Source organism: Ascaphus truei, chromosome 4, assembly GCF_040206685.1.
Source record: "Ascaphus truei isolate aAscTru1 chromosome 4, aAscTru1.hap1, whole genome shotgun sequence".
NCBI lineage: Eukaryota > Metazoa > Chordata > Amphibia > Anura > Ascaphidae > Ascaphus > Ascaphus truei.
The window spans coordinates 287,818,208-287,839,373 of NC_134486.1; the positions used below are offsets into that span (position 1 = coordinate 287,818,208).

The following is a 21,166-nucleotide window of genomic DNA, read 5'->3' on the forward strand; positions in this document are numbered from 1 at the left end:
CATGGATTAACCTGTACTCCACCTAAGGGGACGTACAATACCTGGGAAAATACATGGGAGATACCTGAGATATATGCAAATAAACCATTTGAATAATCTTTACATATTTTTATTTGCATATTACCCAGGTATCTTACCAGGCCACCTCCTAAATTGGTCTCCAGCAAAAGCCCACATGTACTTTGGATAGGTGCGATTTCTGGCTGTTACTTTCCCGGGCGGTATTGCATCAAATTGACACTATTCAGCTAAAATGTGTGTGCAAATGGGATTTATATATATATATATATATATATATATATATATATATATATATATATATATATATATATATATATATCTTAATGAATATGGCAAAATGCCGGATTTACATTGCTTCATATTGCATTCCATTTTTGAACAATTTTGCATGAGCAATATCGCAGTTTAATGAGTAGGCACCTGAGAGCTTATTTGCCATGCTATATATAATCAGGCCTCTTCTGCACAATTCATGCCGACACCTATCGAAGTTACGTGTTTAGTAGACAATATTATTATTATTATTATAATTCCACACATCAAATCAGGAGTCAGAATACTTGTCAGGCTGTTTTAAAGTAGTCAAGCATACGTAGACTGAAGCAGGGGAACCTGGTTCCAATCCTTGTCTCGGCTCCCTATGACCTTGGGCAAGTCACTTTAACTCCCTCTGCCTCATGCACCCCAAAATAGATTGTAAGCTCTATGGGGAAGGGAATCATGCCTGCAAACATTATATGTACAGGGCTGCATACATTGCAGTGCTATACAAGAAAAAAAGGATTACTATATTCTTACACTAGTTGTACAATGTAGTCAAATCAAGGTTACTAGGCACCAAATCCTGCTAGATTTCATAACATAAATATTAAAGTCACATCTCTGTGGGTTTTATTAGACACAGTTATGACATGTAACATGCTTTTTATAGTCGCATAAAGGCAAATATTTTCTTCCTGCCATTAGACAGCTGAAATAAGCCATGAACTGATTATAGAAATAACGGCCCTCAGAACCAAACTCCTACATTTAGAAGAAGAAAATCTTACTATTAAGGATGCAATGAAGAAAGAGGTACAAGATGAATATGAAGCTTTAGTGAGGACTCTGTTTGCTGCATGCGTGAATCTAAAGGTGAGTGCAGAGTATTGACAATATTTTTTTTTTTTTGCCTTTTACTTAATTCTATAAACAAGTCAGATTCATCACACCAACCCTGTGGTGTAGCAGCTAGAGAATTGCTACTAGCATATGAAGGGTCAGGGGTTCAGTTCCTGCTTGTGTATTATATCAAATGTATTCACTGTTGGACTGTTATTGGTCAGAGAAGGGTCATGTGACCACCCTCTGCGCTCGAAAATCAAATTGAAAGCCGTGTACCTGGGCGCAGCCTGATGAATCAGGGAGAGGAGAGAGCTGCAGATGCCGGGTAAGTCAGAAAAGCATTGAATGTTACTAAAAAAAAAAAAAAACCCTTGGAGATGTTTATAAATCGGGAGCCACACTCAGACTGTGTTATAAGCAGTTCTGCGTTGTAGTGGATCACGCTATAATGGGGTTGAGCTGTATTTCAACTGAACACTGTTTAGTATGTCAGGGATCGTGGCCTGTTAACCTTTTCTTGACATCAGTGTTGAAAGTCCATTCTCCACTAAATTAAATTGTTTGAAGGTTTTATAAAAGTGGAATGTGTGGAACTGGGATTTGTAGACTTTTATCTTTTCTATTTAGAGGGTAAAGACTGAAAAGTATTTCAAAAGCAGTATTTCATACCCATTGCATGTGAATAACTCGCATGCAGATCCCTTTAACCACATCTAGTAGACATTTAATTATTTTTTAACCATAGCATTTTTTTAGTGTTCTTTTAAGAAAGAAGACACTATTTATTTTCCCCAAAATGTAAAATATACATTTTAGCATATAATAAAATAAGAAGAAATGTAGAAAATATCCATGATAAATACTCCTTGCACTTTTTTCAGGCACACCAAAGTCTTAGAATCTATGTAAATAAGTTCCCATTCTAAGAGTCTAAAGAGTCACATTACAGAATATGTTTACAGCCTCTCCGTGTATCTGCCGCTAAACACTTAACGAAGTGGAGAAATAGTGGTTCCCCAGGTACACCTACTCCATGAAAATAAAGTAATGCTGGTGCGCCTGCTATGCACTTAACCTCTTGTTTTCTGTTGTAGTCTAAGCTAGACGAATATCACATTAATATGAACAAGCAAGTGTGTGAACTCATCAGTGAAGTCAGGAAGGAAGGTGTCGACAACATGATCCTTCAGAGGAAAAAATATGGTTCCATCAAAGACGACAACGCGCTAAAAAGCAATTTAACCACGGTACGTTATTTATTATTGTGCTATTCTAGCTCAACTACAGTAGATCTCTGATGACCATCTCGTAGAGGGTCTGTGCAACAAAAGCAGATTATTTAAACGAACATAAACACACATTATTCTTAAATGTCCCTGCTTCAGTGTCTTCTAAGCCCTTTTGGAACACCAATGGTGAAAACCCTTACTATGAAGTAAGATTTCCAAGCAGTATCGTTGTATGCCGACATTAGGTCACATCTTTGCCAACCTTGTGAAGCGTCACGGCTTGTTTATTCTAGAGCTGGATTACAAAGAAATACTCAGTGTCACTATACAATGGAACATTGGAGGGGTAGGTCAGTCCTTTTCACTCCCAAACCTGAACATCTGGTTTAAAAGACAAGGTGCTATTCTATTATGTGTCTTCTGAGCATTGTGTCAGTAAGTTAACATCTGGTTTACAAATATAAATCAAATTAATATTCACTTTGTTCTGTTTTTATAGCAAGACAAGCTGCAGTCTCTAAGACACGAGAACAGCAGTCTAGAAGCACTAGTTTGCAAAGTAAAAGCTTTAAACCACTGGAAAACAACAGCCAAGGAAGGACAACTACGTAAGAAGCTGAGAAATGCCGAAAAGGTATGTTCTGACTGTTCTCACCATTATGTTCCGTAGTTCTCTTCTCTCATTATGTTCCGTACTTCTCTCCATTATGTTCCGTACTTCTCTCCATTATGTTCCGTACTTCTCTTCTCACCATTATGTTCTGTAGTTCACTGTGACTATCAAAGTGTATTTTTTTTCTCCCCCCCCCCCACTTTTGTTGGCAAGTGAGTATCTGATCCAGAGGCGAGTGGTGAAGTAAGGATCATAGTGCAAAAGTGGCAAATGCCTCTTTTCCCCTATAGGATTCACAATATATGGAGTGTCTGCCATTTTAAGCTCCCTTCTGTCGGCTGTACAACAGTGTTTTGTGTCCAGCGCACAGCAAACAGAAGAGCAGGTCCTAGCAAAATTATTATTTATTAATTTGAAAAAGCATAAAAACGGAGGGTACACCACTCCTACGCATTTCAGACAGATGTTCTTTATCAAGAAGTAACTTCTTGATAAAGGACATCTGTCTGAAACGCGTAGGAGTGGTGTACCTTCCGTTTTTTATGCTTTTTCCAATTAATAAATAATAATTTTGCTAAGACCTGCTCTTCTGTTTGCTGTGCGCTGCACACAAAATTCTTTTGGATATCTCTGGATCTGGACATGGCCGCACGCATAGGAGAGTTCCTGGGGAAAACAGTGAGTACACTTATATTTACCCATGGGCCAACCCAATGAGGAGAGGAATGGTATAATATTACCCACCCCCCACCTTCAGGGAGATATAGAGCCCCCTGCATGGGTTTAAGACTGTTACTGAAACACTGCAAGTTATTATTAGGAGTGCCCAGTGTTTGTTCTCCTTTTTATTATTGATTATTACTATGAAGATAGGACCAAACACTTGAGCACCATCCAGTCCCTCCACATACAGCAGCTGTACAACAGTGCCTGCCCACAGCCCATGGGCCACAACGGTGACTTACCACCCAGAGAATTCTTTCTTCTTTCCTGGAATGAGCCAGAGGCTGAGGAGGGCTCAATGGCTCAATTGGTCTCCTCACACTCATGTGGAACATGACAGCATATTAATCCTTTCATTGCCACAGGAACCAGCAACGCTGTGTGTGTGTGTGTGTATATTATATATAATGTGTATATTATATATAATGTGTGTATATATGTATGTGTAACATATATGAACTTATATTTAGTTGCCCATGTTTCATTTTGCAAACAGGATAAATATGTATACATACATAGATAGATTGATATAGATACATGCATACAGACTGTACTGTGAAGTTACATACATATTATACAGTTACATACAGACATATACAACATTGAGTTGCATAGACATGTACACAGTATGGAGTTACATACATACTTACACATTATGGAGTAACTCAGTACATCTATGCAATGTTCTTAATGTACATTCATTATAGGGGAGGCGCATGCCTGTCACCCGAGCAATGTATGCACTGTAGATGGAGGCGATGGGGGTGTGTGACGGAGGTGTGGCGGACGCGTCACCAGGCTGGCTCACCCTCATTGTCTGAACCGCTCACGTGACGTGGTTGTCGCGTGAAAAAATTAAATTATTTTTCAGCTCAAAATCCTGCAGTGCGGTTGCTCTTCATCGCGCTTGTATACACTACGGCCAACCCAATAGAGCTGCTGCGTTGTTTGCGCTGCGCGTGCCTCACACGCTATAATCAAGGTTTTATAGCGAGCTTTGACCATACCAGATTTTTACTCCCTTTAACTTTAAAATCTAGGAAGATTTGTTATTCAGGTTTGCCAATACCGGAGAACAAAGCACAAAGTATCTTTTTATTTATATTTTGTTTTCAGGAAGCTATTGAGAACAAAAAGGAGGGCTTACAATTAAAGATGATTGTGGAGCAAGAGGTGGCCTTGTTACGTCAGCAGCTAATGGTTGCAAGGACAGCCCTGACTAGGACCCAGGCTGAGAACAGCGGAGTGAAACAGCAGCTGGACAAACAGGTACATGGGAGAAAGATTTGCTTTCATTTGTACACTTGTATTAAGTTGCTTTGTGCAGGAGGAAAATACCTTGCTTGCAATAGCCCTATACTCCTCTTCCTACTGTACATTCTGATATACCAAGCAATACTGCCAAATATATTCCTCCCTTTTACCTTTCTTACTATATTTCACCACTAGGTGTTATGATAAACAATGCTTGTTAAAATCCGATTACAACTAAGGCTAAGGCCCCGCTCCCAGAGTCAGCGTGCCCGCACTGCAGACAGGCGGGGCGCTGACATACACAGACCGCGATATGCGGTCTGTAGGGAGCGGGAGGTGGGCGGGAGTGGGAGGCTTGACAGGGAGGGGGGCGTGGCTTGAGCGGAGGGACCCGCTAGTCTCCCCCCCCTCCCTCCACGGCTCGGGTAAGTAAAGCAACACACACACACACAGACAGAGGCAGGCACTCACGCACTCAGGCACACACACACACAGGCACTCATATACACACACAGACAGACAGACAGACAGAGGCAGGCACTCACGCACTCAGGCACACACATACACACACACAGACAGGCATGCATGCACTCAGACACACACACAGACATACATACACACAGACAGGCACTCAGACACACACACAGAAAGGCACTCATGCTGCTTTCACTCCACACTCCTCCCCGCTCCCCGAAGCCTCTCCTCCTCCCGAAGCCTCCCCTCCCCATTGGCTCACAGCCACACCACGTGACGCATCAACGCTAGGGATCACCATTCTCTTGTATCCCATAGCGGCTGACGCGCCACAGCGTGTAGTAAGCTGTGCAGCCAGGGGGGACCGGGACCGGCTCCGCAGGATTCCCCTGCTGGTGGGGAACTTGCGTGTGGCCGCCCGCGCCACCGAGCACAGCGGGACCGAGGCCTATGGCTGCGCTTATAGTGCCAGCGATGTAAAAAAAAACAGCAGCGACACCGCGTCCAAAAAAAATGCATTTCCGCCACCGCATGCACTTATAGTAAGCGCGACACGACGGCTTGGTCGCGATCGCTGGAAGTCATCTCAATTTGATTTTTCCACCGACCGTAGCCTGACGTCGCTGTCACTATAAGCGGAGCCTAACATTGCAAACTAAGTACCAGAATTTAATTTGGGGCGGTGTGTGGAGGGTGGGGGGAGGACGGTATATGGCTAGACTGTAAGCCAGATATTTCTTCTCCTGCAAGTTGTCACACCAGACAACTCTACCAATTATTTTCTGCAATCAGAGGATCTCTTTTTGGGGCTTCTCACATCAATTTGTCTGTTGTATTAAAATAGAAAATAACTTTAAAAAGCGGAATAATTAGTCTTATCTATAGTTATCTTTCCTTGAATTATCAATGGCAGTACTAAGCTCACAAGTAAGCCCCTCCCATGTAGCTTAGTGGACAGGAAAAAAACATCCAAAAAAATGCATAAAATTATGTCCTTCTAAAGTGTCTTCGGTGTAATCTTAAACTGAAAAATATACATACCACACCGAACAAAACAAACAGAAATAAAAGAAAACTTCAGGCTGGAAACCATAACCATGGAAGGTTCAAGGAAAGAAAATTATCGGTAAGAATAATTCTTCCACTTTCCTTTTTCCCTCCATGCTGAACCCATGCTTATTCTTCACATATCAGAAACTCTTGCTTCTGCTAAGGTACAGATGTCAATACGATCATTTCTTGTGAAGATTTGAAGGGAAAACCATCCTGCCGACTTACAGAACTGTTCTGGAGAGGGCTGTGCATTTTTGTTGCACAAAATGTTGCGAGCGCTTTGCTTAGGGACTTCATTTATCAGAGGAACCTTAATTGCTTTCTCTTCGTACAGTAGGTCCTCTTTATACTTGCTCTCATCCATCTAGAATTGGTATCTTTGGACGCCTGTCTGCCTTTCTACATTTCTCACCCAGGGACGTAGCTATAGCCCGGGCAAAGCCTGGGGGCCTTGCTCAGGGCTGTCGACATTTGGCCCAGCCATCTACCACTAAAGTCAGGGCTCCCTTCCTCCTCCGGTCCCCTTAACAGGAACTTGCCGGGTGGATCGGGAGCTGGGAGCAGATAGGAGAAGGGAGGGGAGGAATTTTCAGAGAGCAGGCAGCAGAGGCTGGGGTGGAACTGAGGCAGAGAGCTGCAGAGCTCTGCCCGCACCTGCTCTCTGTGACATCAAGGGGAGGAGTTACCATGTGCTGTTGTGGGAAGGTATGCTGTGTGTATTTGTGTGTCAGTCTGCTGTGTGTGTTTGTCAGTTTGTTGTGCACGTGTGTCAATTTGCTGTGTGTTTCAATCTGTCAGTGTGCTTCATTGTGTCAGTATGCTTTGTGGTTGTGTGTAAATGTGCCAGTTACAGTTTGCTCTGTCAGTGTGCTATTTGTGATTCAGTGTCTGTCAATGTACTGTGTGTGCCTCAGAGTCTGTCAGTGTGCTGTGTGTCTCAGTGCAAGCAATTGAGGTAACGTGATAAATCTCTATATTAGAACATTTTTAAAATAGATTGTCATTCTTTACACAGTGGTTTATAGTTAACTGCATTAAAATAAGTTACTGTGCACCAGTGTTTTTCAACCACTTGTGTGAGGGGGGGAGGTTATTGTACTGTGCGTGTAGGTGGTTATTCTGATTTGTGTATTTTGGGGGGGGATGGGGGGTACTGTATTGTGTGGTGGAATTGTATGTGTGTGGGAGGGGAAATTGTGTGTGTGTTTGTGGCCAGGGGGGTTACTGAGTGATAGCTGAGGAAGGCTGGGGGGGGAGGAGAGTGTGAGAGGACAAAGGGGGTACATGAGGGGGGAGAGAAATACATGAGGAAAGAGGGGTGAATAGAGGAGAGTACAAGAAGGGGGTGCTCACAGGGCCGTCAACACACTGGGGAGGGGGGAGAATCTACGGAATATGTTCACTCATAATAGGACCCTGAAAATGTTTTCCCCCGGGGGCCCGCACATGTCTCTAGCTACGCCACTGTTCTCACCTAATCCAAATATCTAAATAAATGTTCTTTGGGTGATGACGGAGATGGACAAAAGGATGAAAGAATTAACTCTTCATTAAGTTGAAATTTTCCAAACCACCTTTGGCAATAAATCAAACATTTTACCTGAAAATGTATGTATTGTAAAGGGATTATTTGCAGGATATTGCCTGAATGTCAATTCACAATCAATTTAAGATTGGGATATGCAAGTGCCAAGAGACAAACAGGGCGCTACTTCACATACAATAACTTTGTAGGGAAAAAAAAAAGTGCTTTTAAAACCCAATCCCAAAAGTACACTGTCACGGTAACTTGTGAAGAGTTATAATATACACAGATATCACTGGGTTGAATTGAACACAACTAAGATATGATAAATTAAGTTTATTCCTTAAAGAAGGTGAACACACCCCCCAAAAAATATAAAAATGTTTCTTTATTAGGCTATGCATATCGTTCTTTGTATGTACATTTTATATCTGCCTAATAAAAAAGTTTGGGAAAAAAAAAAAGGTGAACACACAAGATTGCACAAATAACATACAGAATATAGCACTTACGTGGGATGGAGCAATGAAGTAATCAAAGACAGGATTAGCAATTCATCAAGGTAATCAGGATTCTTTCACATGTTCAAACGAAGACACTGAGCATAGGGCTTACACTCGTTTATATGGGGTTTCAGCCCTATCCCTTAACATTGGGTGCCAGGCATTGGTTATCAATTACCTCCACCCAATTACCCTTTGCTACCTCACGTGAGAAGCAAGGTAGTACCTGCCCACACGGGTGGGCATTATTCTAATCAGGGGCTCATTTCCCTAGCCCCCCTCCCACAAGACTGGCATCGCCTAGTCTGCCTTTTACAGGAAAACCTTTGTCTCAAGGTGTGAAACACAACACTTTACCCAAGTACCCATGTCTTGCTCTTCTTTGTCCTAGCATACACAAGCAGGATGGGGGAGCCTTTGACCAGGGGGCTTATTGTAGACCTCTTGTCGCCTCCTGAGCATTAACATACCATATGGGCCTCTAGCTTTCCCGGGCTTTACCCTAGACCCAAAACATAGTACATTTTCACAATCATATTTATATTAAAATAATCTGTTCTGTGTGTCTGAGCGGGCAGAAATTAGCCAGGTCCTCATTGCCATTGACCATTGCCATAGTGGCCAAATATCAGCCCTCCACGACCCCCAGAACCGGAGATACCAAAACCAAGTTAAAATCCCCTATTAACTTTAATGCAGGATTCTCCGCTATGCTAAAAGAAATTACTGCATTTCACTCTTCCATTGAAATCAATGGGCTCCGCCGCTATAGGCTTTTAATGGAGCAACTCCGCCATTGAAGTCAATGGGAAAACCTAATTTTTCACATTTACCCATACTCCATCTGGTTGATCGGAGAGGGCTGGAAATTGCCATGCAGTCATGCCGGAGCAGTGACTACATCCTGGCCAAATCCCAGCCCTCTGGTCCCCACGGAACCGGAGTTATGGGTTTTCAGTTTACACTGTTTTGGACTTAGTGTTTGAAAGCCACGCGGCTTTCTCTGCCATTGCGGACAATGGTGCGACCCTCGTGGCCGGCGCGACCCTTCTCGTTGCCATTAACTGTCGGATCCGGCTCAGGTCGAGTGAGGGGGTTCCTAGGGGCCAGGGGCAAAACAAATTTTATTTCTGGGTGCCCTAGAACAAAAGTTCCCACGCCAATTGGACTTGACCGAGACCTGATCAAAGCTCTTTTTAGACATTGTTTCCGCTCTTGCGGTTTTGCAGTCTGGCTGGCTGCCAGCTCGTCTCCGGAGGTCGGCTTCAAGGAATCCCCATTGAAATACATTACTCCATTCACTTTCAATGGGGAACCACCGCTCCTCCTCTCCGGAGCCACGTGCAGGTCTTCTATGATATCGGGCCCAAACCACTGAAATTCCCATTGACTTGCATGGGGCTTCAATGGCGGCCTATGGACGAGCTGCAAAATGGAGCCTGAAAAGGCGAGAAAGGGGACAAAGGGCCATAAACCTGCAAATGCAATTAACCCTTTCCCTCCCGGCCTGATCCCAGTGTATGTGGTTGATGCATACACTGTACAGGTACAAACACCAATAATTGTACCCATATACATTTCTATCACATAGAACACAGTTTGCCCTGGGGCAGGGGAATAAAAATACATTAATTCCCTCTAATGTGGGAATAGGATAACCAAGGGACGTACCTTTTGGTTGTGAAGCAGGGGAACATATGTATTATCAGTACATTTCTGGTTAACCTCTCACTTCCCAGACGGTGGAAGGGGGTGCCTAATGGGGGTGACCCCTTTATTACTCGCGTGGCACCCCTCCCCGTCACATACACCAGTGTAAAAAAAAATAATACATTTATAATAACTTTCCTCCTGTTGTTGCTGCTTTTCCAGAATTCTGTGCCAGTCCAAAGTTGAGTGGATTTATAGATTTTTGAGAGGACTTTGAACTTATTTTACTATCCGATTTTTAGCCATTGATGTTCTCTCAGGCTCCACCAGATGTGGTCGTATCTGCACTAGTTTCTTATAGATCTAACTGCAGTATTCTGAATTGCCTACAAACAATTGATCTGGATGTTTGACAAGTAAAGCCAGAAAGCCATAGTCAAGTTTGTAGGTGACGAAGGAGTACGTGATCTTCAACCCGGGCTCCCTAAGGAGAGGCTTCAATCTCCTGATGGAGCGGATGTGTTAGAGGCAGGACTTGACTGTCTGTGTAACTTGTTCTTACATTGTGAAGAACAATGGTGATGCCCAGGTGTTTCACTGCCTTGGAGGGTGCTGTGGAGTGGCCTTGGATGTTTTTCAGGTCCTTGTTTATACATTTGGATCTGGCATCTTATGATAGTCTTTGTTTTGTCCTCGTTTAGTTTTAACCAACTGTCATCCATGTATGTCTTAACGAACCGATGCACGATCAACTCCCCCTCCCCCTAGTGGAGCATCATTGCAAACTCATAGTCTTGTTCTTGTGCCACAGAAACAGTTACTTAATGAATCAGAGCACAGACACTCCCAGGAGACGAGGAGCCGCCAGCACCTGGACAGCATGAAGTCTGCCAGCATGGACAAGCTGCTGGAAGACGTGGAGCAGAGAGGGCACAGGATCCGATCTCTGACAGAAGAAGCGGAGAGGTCCTCCAAAATGAGCCAGCTGCAGCAAAATAAAATAAAGAAAGAAGTAAAGCAGGTATGTGCACTATCATTTGCAAGTGAACGCTCAATTATTGCAACAGTTATTCTGGGCTGCTATAGCCTTTGTGGAAAATTGGATGTTCTTGGAAAATAATTACACTGAGACACAGGGACCCATCGCAGTTTGAACTGTTACTCCAGTAAACATCAATGCACTTTTGCATTTGTGCCCATCTTCTTTCATGACAACAGGGCCCTTAGGCAATCCTTGTACTTGCATCTCCACATTGGCCTCCCCCCCCCCCCTGTCCCTACCCTCCCAATGTTGCATGCAGAAACTTTCAACTGATTTATACAACAAAGTTGTGACTTTTTAGATTTTCTCATTAAATATATAACAAAAAAACTAATCGCATGTTTAAAAATATAACCCCATCAGTGTCAGAGGAATCTGCAACTCATTGCTATTTATTACGCTGTTCTCCTGTGGCACTAATAACTCCTCCAAAGTATTGTTACACAATAACTACATCACTTTGCATCACTTTTGTGTTTGGACCACATCTGAACATGGAGGAACTATTCCTCCTTTGTGACAATTTAACATTGCTTTCAAATTGCATGTTTAAGCACTTAAAAACGGTTTTTAAACTCTGGCTATCCAGACTAAATCTACGTTATAAATTTGGGATCAAATGGCTTGTTAAACAAAAATACAGAAAATGCTGATACTGCCAAAATACCGAGAACATCTGCTGTTAAGATCAAGAAAAACACAAGATATACATAACCTCGTGTATTTTACTTCATAGACTGTAATACCAAATAAGTTATAGCTTTGAAACACATCCCCAAACTACAGGCATAAACCCACAGATATCCGTCTCCATTCTTTGCGGATAAGAAATAACTTTACAGCTATTGAACAATCCTTTTATTTTGCACAAATGACCTTCAGTATGTTAAGCCCTTCTAAACATATATTAACAAAATTATGAGCTGCAGAAAAATCACCATCACAGGCGTCAAAGTAATATTGGCAATCAGAATATAAAACAAAAATAATAACCACACACACACCTCTTGCATATTAGTGTCACTGTGAAATGAAGAATACGCTTAGAATAAGGGAGATTGCAGTGCATTTTTTTTAATGAAATGTTGAACTAAAGGGATTAGTGGACGTGCTCTTTAAGATTTTAGATTTTGAAATTCACTTAAAGATCGCTATGTTCAATGCTATTATTTGTAGTCTTGTTTTGCTGTCGAGAATTTGTTATTAATGATATAGTGCAGAATTGCTCTTAAATACCAGTCAAGTTCTTGCATTGCTCACTTAATACAGCATAACTGTCAACTATTCCACCCAAGTTGTTGAGCAACTGGGAACATACTTCTGTAGCCAGGTACCCTCCGGTCTCCCCGTGCCCCCCCCTCCCTCTCCTTACCATCAGAGATGTGCGGCAGGGTGACGAAGTCGCGGGCGGTTCCCTCCGCAGGGCGCCGCCATGTTGGTGTATGCGCGCCCACGCGCAGCAAGGTTGCACATGAGCAGGGCAACTCCGCAGCAGCCATTTCAGGGGGCGCACGAGTGCAAGCTGCAGAGCGGCAGCCATTACAGGGAGAGCATGAGGCTCCCTATGTTAAAGGCTGCAGATAGAACTACAATCCCCATGATGCTCAGGGGCAGTGACACCACCTGACACCAGGGAGCCAGTAGGGCTGCAGGATCCTGCTGAATAGCAGGAAAGACTATTGCATGCTGGAACAGGAAGCAGGCAGTGAAGACCAGGAGCCTGAAGCTGCAGGTTAGATCCAAAGAGCAGTGCTCCAAGGATTAGGCCAGAAGTTAAAACCCCGGGCACCGTTAATTCCCTAAGTCCCTGTAGAGGTGCTGAGAGTGCTGTATAGGGAAAGCCTTATTGCAGGGACCTTTTCACATAGCTTGAGAGAGGTTCTGCTGCAGGACATTGCCTGATTGCCAGTGCAGCTTGAGGGCTGGCAGAGACTCTGATTGCATAACAGAGACTGTTTGCAAAGGGATAATCCGGCTGGGAATCCCTCCCCTGTGGAGTCAGCGGGTGCATTCATTTCTGCAGAGAGCAGTGCAGTGCTATGTGGGATCACGTTGCGGTATTGCAGACTCATCAAGGATTCTCCTGGTTAGGACCATAACCAGGAAGGTATTATATTAAAGTGCACCAACGGGCCCCAACACAGGGAAGCGCTGTCCGTCACACACACATTCCAATCTATAGCTGGTGGACACTAAGAGGTTAAATGCTCTGGCACATTGGTACACCAAGGACTATAAAGACTGATACTAAAGTGGTGCAACCATTTACATGTGTGGGGTGATGTGATGATATTCATGCAGGGGAATGTCAGGCTGTTTATGTAGGAAACGTTATGCAGAGGTTATTATTATTATGCTAAGTAAATACTGTTTTATCCAACTGCGTGTGGTTACTGTATATGTTGGTTCTGATGAGGAATCCCAACTTGGTGGGAGTGTTCCCATATCAGTGGAGGCGCTGCACCCAGTGTAAGTACACCCCAGGCTCCCAGTGGCAGAGGCTCAGGCCTCTTGTTTGCCTCACATGTGACAGCAGCATCAGTAGTTACCGTACTCCATGGGTACCAGGGCTACACTTCTGATTAAAGAGAAGTTTGGTGAATTTGCTCAAAATTAAGTGGAAATGGATATTTTATTTAGTAGACCAGGATTAATAATGGATCCATCCTACAAAGTCTATATCAATTTGTTCAAGGAAGTGGGTGAAAACGGTGGGCACTTTCACAAGTATTTTGGTTCTAGAATTTTCATGTTTTTGGGGATTTTTAAATTGTGAAAAAAAAATCAAAATAAGCAAAAAGAAATACTAAAATAACACCATAAAGAATAATAATAATAAAAAAAAACCCACTTAAAATAAGTTTAACTTTCTTACAATCTCTTCTCCCTCTTGGGTAAACTAAAGAAAAATAATACTAGGTAATCCCAAAAATGATCAGCATACGTAATACTCTAAACGAAAGCCTGATTCAGTCGTAGCCGAGCCCAGGCTCATCCCTCCCTTCTCCACAATTCGCTGAGGTCCATGCCTCACCAGCTCTCCCCTTCTGCACTCCAGAACTCACTGGGACCCAGACATCTGTTCCAACCATTCATTCTTTCTCCCTCCCACAAGTGGCCTCAGAGTTTTGGCCTGACGGTGTGGACCAGACATCCGAAGGCAGAGTTCCACAGGGGGAGCAAAGGGAAGCATCCGACACTTGTTACTGCTCCTGTTGTTGATGCAGTACTAAGCCCTAATGCAGCCATGGCTGAGTCCTGGGCCTCGTCATCTCCCCCATCCTCCTCAACTTGCAAGTTCTGGGCCTAGCCATCCCACCCACTTTACAACTCGCTGGCATATGTACGCACACCAGGCCCACACTGCTTCATGGGCTGACCCTTCTTGTGCCAGAACCAGCAGCAGTTCTGTGACCACACCCCCTGTGGTATGTGTGCGGCAGGAAGCTTCTGCTGCTATTGTTTAGCCAATGTTAGAGGAACAGGATTTGGTTGAATTGGTCTTAGAGCAGGCGTTTCTTTCACCTCTAACCCCACTGATTGGAGGGAGGTCAGCTTGAGAACTGGCCCTTTGTCATGTTGGAGACAGAGACCTACCGGGGTCACCAGTGACGGCAGCAGGCAGATCTAGGTCGTCATCATCATCTAGGGCAGGGGTGCAGCGCTTACAGAGGCTCCGCGCTCTTCCCCAAAGCATAAATGAAATGCTGGGAGATGGCGCAAGGCTCTATAAGTTCCCTCACCTTGTCTCCGACGGCTTCGGGCGATGCGTCGCCATGGCAACACGGCATCAGATGACCCAGCAGCGTCATTTGACACCGGAGACAAAGTAAGAGGGGGGGGGGGGAAGCAGGCAGGAGGGTGCAGGAAAACAATTTGCGCACCACTGATCTAGGGAATCATCCCGATTCCAGTCTCAGTGCTGGTAATGACTACTGCTGCTTCCTATGCACAAGCACAACTGTTGTTTTAACAGCTGTGTGAGCAGGAAGTGCTGCTGCAGCAGCAGATGGACACAGGTGGTGAAAGTGATTTCAGAATAGGGCCCAGATCAAGGCTGTCATCGAACCACATAACAGGCTTTGAGTCTGTGTCTCTGGTATCAGCAGCACCACCTAGCAGCTCTGCTGACACCACTTCTGCTTTAGCTGGGGATATATATATATATATATATATATATATATATATATATATATATATATATATATATATATATATATATATATATATATATATATATATATATATATAAAAAAAAAATATATCAAGTGCGCATAGAAGCGTATATATCTTCACCAAAATCAAATGACATGGGAAGACGACACAGCACTACAGGTGTTAAAAAAAAAAAAAAAAAAAAAAAAGGGGGGCACATTTAATCCATATCCACAGGAGAATGTTTCGGACCCATCTTAGGGGCCCTTTATTAGGGAGGTACATCTTTTTTATACTATTATCTATCACTTTCTCTTTCAGCATTAGAACTAAGATAACATTGTTGCGGTACAAAAACAGTGCACTGAACTGGTGTGTGGTTGTATTTTAGGGTAAACTGTAAGCTTACATACATATGCTGTATAATGTCCCTCTCTGCCTCTCCCTCTCAGTACTAGGACATATTGTTGCACTACGCCAATCTGTGTACTGGAGTGGAGCTTTATTGTGACGTAATCTAAGGTGGCAGTTTACAGATACTACAAATCCGGTCTAGGACGCTTGGCCGCAACCAAAACGCTGCCGGCGTTCTGCCGCCGGGACATTTCACTGCCATGTTCGCTCCTGCACCCGATCGCCGTGTGCCCAACCCGACAATCCAGGTCTTCCGCAGGACATTTAAAGACGGAGCGGCCTGACTGGGCAGTGTAGCGGTCCCGCGCGGGACATTTAAACATGCAGTTGTCGGAGCGGCAGACCTGGCTTGGCGGGTCGGGTGGGCAGCAGACAGCCGGCGGTTGGGCGCAGGAGCAGACATCATGGTGAAATGTCCCGTGGCGAAGTGGCATTTTGTTTGTGGCCATTCCACTGTAGATCCTCTTCAAAAGCCTATATGAACTCCTAATATTAGAATCTTGCCCTCTGAGCATGTCCTGCTATTTAAGGAAAAGTTTTTCCCATGTTAAAAAGTGTTGTTAATTTCTAGCTTCCGAGGCTACCACGGCATTCTTTAGACTGCACTGACCTCTCGGGAGAGCTTCATTTTAACCTGCCGAACTCTTAATACCGTATTTCCAACGCATAGCCCCTGAACAAAGTATCAGATTAAAAAAAAAAAAAAATAATAATAATTTAAACAGATTTGGAAAGGGCAAGGAGAGATATCTGAAAGCACCACCATGGACCGTTGTTTTAGCAAAAATCCAGTGATGGTTATAACATTTTAAAAAAACAAAAAAAACACACAACATGAAAAACAACTCACCTTTCGGTTTCCCTGTAGGTGTAACCACAAACGTGTGAACATACTATAAGGAGCTCAACACCATTTTCCATTATTTTTTTTTTATTATTTTTTTTTATTTTTTTTAATAAATCAGTACTGTAGTATTAGATAATACTTTTTTTTAAATTCAACTCAGTGCCATTTTTTTTTTAATAACTTAAATTTTATTGAATATTTCAAGCATAAAGGTACAATACACAATGCATACAATCGTGAAAATAATTTCAACTTTGGGAAATGAAACATTCATAGTGAGATCGCCCGGCCTTTCGGGCCCTACTCAGCCGGGCTATTCGAGGTGAAATAATAAGAAGATGAGCAATGACAAACTAATCATCAAAATAATAATAATTAAAAAAAAAAAAAAAAGGAAGGGGGTAGGGAAGGGGGAAGGGAAGGGGAGGGGGGAGAGATAGGGAGAGGTCGTCACCCCCGGCGAGACCCGCAGGCCGATACCCTCAGGTCCCAAGTCATCTCATTCAGGCTGACTTTCAGTGCCATTTTTAATGAGTTTTAATACACTTAGCATCCTTTGATTTTTATAAGTTTTAAACACTTTCCCAGCAGTGCAAAATATTTGCAACACTTTCCTGTTTGTGATCATTTGTTGCCAATATTCCCAGCAGTAGATAATGTTCCCTTAATGTAATAAGGATACATTGTAGCTGCTGAGTTACACTGACTGAAGGATTGATTTGAAACTAAAAGGCCGCCATTTCATGAACCCTGGAAGCAGGATCACTACTAATCGATCATGGGAGAACTAATCAAATCGGCATCTTAGGTAATTATTTTTCAAAAAAGGTAATCAAAGGCTGCATATATTAAAACAAAAAAATAACATTAAACTGCTTGGACTGCCCCTTCAATATTATATGCTGAGGCTGTAATGTGCCTCTCTCTGTTCTCTATCCCTCTCAGTACTAACCTAGGACACATTGTAGTATGACCCACAGGACACTGGCGTGAGGGGAGTATAATTTTGGGGTAAACTGCACTGGTTACATATGATATAAAATCTCTCTCTCAAAATCAATCAATACACTACCACTAAAAATAAGACATATTGAGGTGAAATACAGATCAGAGAGTTGGCAGGTTACTGTGATTCACCACTAGTCTGTGTTTTCTGTTTCTTTTGGGGAAGCATTCAAAGGGCATGTGACAGAAGGGGGCTTTCCAGCCACCGCCTCTTCCCCAGTCCCATTCTTCTTACCAGCTCTCCCCATCTCCTCTGCGCATCGCCACCGGCACTTGCGCCCGGTCTCGTCATGCCGAGTGGATAAAGAATGGTGCCTTTGTGCTCCCCTACCACCCTCCTACCCACTCCCCTGCAGAATGGACGGGGCAATGGTGTAGGTCTAGCGCAGGAAGGGAGAGGTTCCAAGTGGGGGCTCCTTTATGACTCGGGGCGCAAGCTCTGTCTGGGGGGTGCCCACAGGGGGTCACCTGGCCAGGACAAGTGGCTGTCCGGAGCACCCCTGCCTGCCCCATCCCCTCCCTGCGTGGCCCGGGTTTTCACGCCAGAAAGAGGAATGTTTAAAAATATAGCCTCATTGGCCAGTCGTAATTCCCCCACTTGTCAGGTTCCCCAGGGGGGCAGGTCTATGATGTGACCTGGCATTGCTTGTTCTGGTTGGCACCCTCTTCAACTGACAAGCTCCTTGATCGGTGCAGCTTCGAGCCATAGACTTTAAAAGGGGCCAGAATCCCTGAACAGGGGCATGCGATGCCCCTAGAATCAGATTCACTTTGGGCAGCAACCTCACTTGCTGTGATCTCATCTTGGAAGCCGTTGGCCTCTGCAACAATTCCCCATTTGTGCACCACCCCAAGGAAACCCTTCCACACCCACAAACTTTAACTTTTCCACTACCCTCCTCTTTTATTTGCTGTTGCTGCTTTGTAATATGTCATCTTCTTGTGTACTGTAAACCTATATATTTAACCGCTTGTTTAATAGCTGTATTGTTGTGACTGTTAGCGCACGTTGGTTTTAGTAACTTGGTATATGCTGTATGTGGTGTTGTTTGGTTAGGGTACACTGCCAGTATATTCTGTGCCAGCCCTTTATCTAAAGCATTTTGCTGCAGCGAGCGAGCGAGCGAGCATTGTTTCCAGAGAAAACCCACAAATCCGCACGTTCATTGCACATGTGAACTGGAATTGGACTGAGTAACTGATGCGACGTGTGTGAAACAAAAGCTAAACTAGCCCCACAATACAATCACATACTGCTCAACATCAGAGCCCGTCTTGTCTTTCCATCCCTAAGGAATTACTCATCACAGGCGGGTGGAAGAAATGGCACCAGGTATTTAAAAGAAATAAAATCCTATTAAAAAATATTGGGATTTGTTTGCCGAAGTTTTGCATTTATGAGACTTGCGGCAAATTAGCCAATACCCAGATTTCTCAGATACAATTTTTTTCGAAAACACATTTTCAAGCGACAAAATCTGTTAACCCCTTTCTAGTTAGAGGGATTAAGAATGTGATTACTTTTATTTTACATGTGTCGAACAGATTATTGCTTTAAAAGGTAGATAAACTGAATCAAGAGACAAATGCCACCTACCATTGTGATGCTTAATTGAAGTGACACTTCTAGAATCCAACACAAAGCTGGAGAATTCTACACAGAAGATACATCTTAATAACAGCTCACTTTACAGTCAGGCACTAATTAAAATCTGGTCTGCGGTCTAGATCAAATCGCAGCTCACGCAGGAGCGCAGCATAAAATTGGATGCCTTTCAGCGCGTGGACGAACTACAGACTCAGGTCTACGACTTTGAAATGTCCTCATCACTTAGAAACTCGCCTGCAGGTGAGGAATATCTGTATAGCATGTTAATTGTGATATGACACCTCAAACTATAAACTATCATACACAAACCACAAGCATCTACTTAGTGGGTCCTCTCCTCTCCATATAGTGACAATTTGTATACACAATTGCTATATTTCTCGTGGCTCTCAATAACACGGGACAAGATGGATACCCTTACTCGTAGTGAAAGTTTCTCACTAAATGTAACAGTCCTGCTAGTATGCAAGTGTGGTTATTGCTTTGGCCATTATCATTTACGTCTATCATAATATCACAGCATTTGTTTGTAATTCTCTCTTATGTTTTTGGCCCCATGCAACTTGGCATTACATCAAGAAAACATAGCAGTAATTTGGTAGTTACACCTGTATTTAATATTGAGAGAAAGGGTGCGCCGCACCTTAACCCATGAAGGAGACAGAACACAGATTACAATACTGATCTAGTTCTGTGGTGTTGACTCTTTTGCTGTCAGAAGGCTGAGAAAGGCATTTCAAAGCAATGTCTTGCAGACCCCTAAGGCCGAGTCCATAGACGGACAGGCCGTGCGGACGCTCCGCGCTGAGCCCCTGCATCCTCAATTAGGATGGCTTGAGAGGGGGCTCACGCGAGCGTCCGCAGGCATGCTGACGAGTTGGAGGTTTCAGCCGAGCGCCAAGCTGTTTTTCAGCGCGCTGTCGGCTGAAAACCTCCAATCACAGCACAGCAGCGTCAACGTCACGGCGCCATGACGTTGGCGCCGTGACATTGACGTCAGTGCGTCGCGGGCGATTGGCCCAGCGACGTCACTGCCCCGCCTCCAACCACCTCCCCCCGGCTCCCTTTGCGCACGCTGGCTCGCCTGCAAGTCCGTGCAATCGCGCTGACTGAAGCAGGCGAGCCTCAGCGTTAGCGCGCATCCGCTCTCCTCACCCCTCTATGGCCCGGGCCTAAGGCAGAGAGAGGGTTAAAGTTGGTGTGAATTAGCCTAAGCCTTTAATGCCATTTAGTTCAAGCCCGGGACTAAGGGGTCAGAATGTGATGGCACCTTAGTATACAACGGTTTTATTTACAGACCCAGAATACTATTGCTTGTTTTTTTTTTAAGAGATGCACACGGCTAATGGCCAATATAAATAAGAAACAATTATGCCATAAACAATCCAATTTAAAAAAAAATACTATTATACTACATATATATATATATATATATATATATATATATATATATATATATATATATATATATATATATATATATATATATATATATATATATATAGCTAGATCTATAGATATACACATTCAAAAATTAAAAAACAACCCATTGAGTGCCATTGGGGCTACCAAGATTCTTCTAAGGGGAGCCTAGGTAGCCACATTAGCACTCAATGGGTACCTGAAAATGTTTTGGGACTTACCCCATCCTAGTAGACGGCCACTATTTTAAGGGCATTAGGCAGCCCTGGAACCAATATATCCAAAAGAGCCAATGCCCAACAATTAAAAAAAAATGCCAAAGGCCATAAAGAAAGGAGTAAAAATCACAAAACCATAATATTTTTTTTAACAATTCATAGGCCCAATGGCGAAAACAAACAAAAACTCCCATGAAAAAAATATCACTGTGCCCGATAGCCTCAGGTTATAAATTGGCCATCTGTTGCCTGGTGTCGAGGGATCCTAACCTTGACAGACTCTGTCGATTCTTCATTGATTGAAG

The 21,166-nt window shown here is 43.4% G+C and overlaps 1 protein-coding gene across 1 annotated transcript in view; it reads left to right on the forward strand.

Annotated features, from left to right (window-relative positions):
* The window catches only part of LOC142493484 (coiled-coil domain-containing protein 162-like), a 69,512-nt gene that overhangs the window by 35,654 nt on the left and 12,692 nt on the right, over positions 1-21,166 (forward strand). The window contains exons 8-13 of the mRNA XM_075597592.1: positions 988-1,155; positions 2,220-2,372; positions 2,854-2,988; positions 4,807-4,959; positions 10,961-11,170; positions 19,341-19,461. Of these exons, the coding sequence (XP_075453707.1) occupies positions 988-1,155; positions 2,220-2,372; positions 2,854-2,988; positions 4,807-4,959; positions 10,961-11,170; positions 19,341-19,461 (940 nt within the window). The remainder of the gene's footprint in view (positions 1-987; positions 1,156-2,219; positions 2,373-2,853; positions 2,989-4,806; positions 4,960-10,960; positions 11,171-19,340; positions 19,462-21,166) is intronic.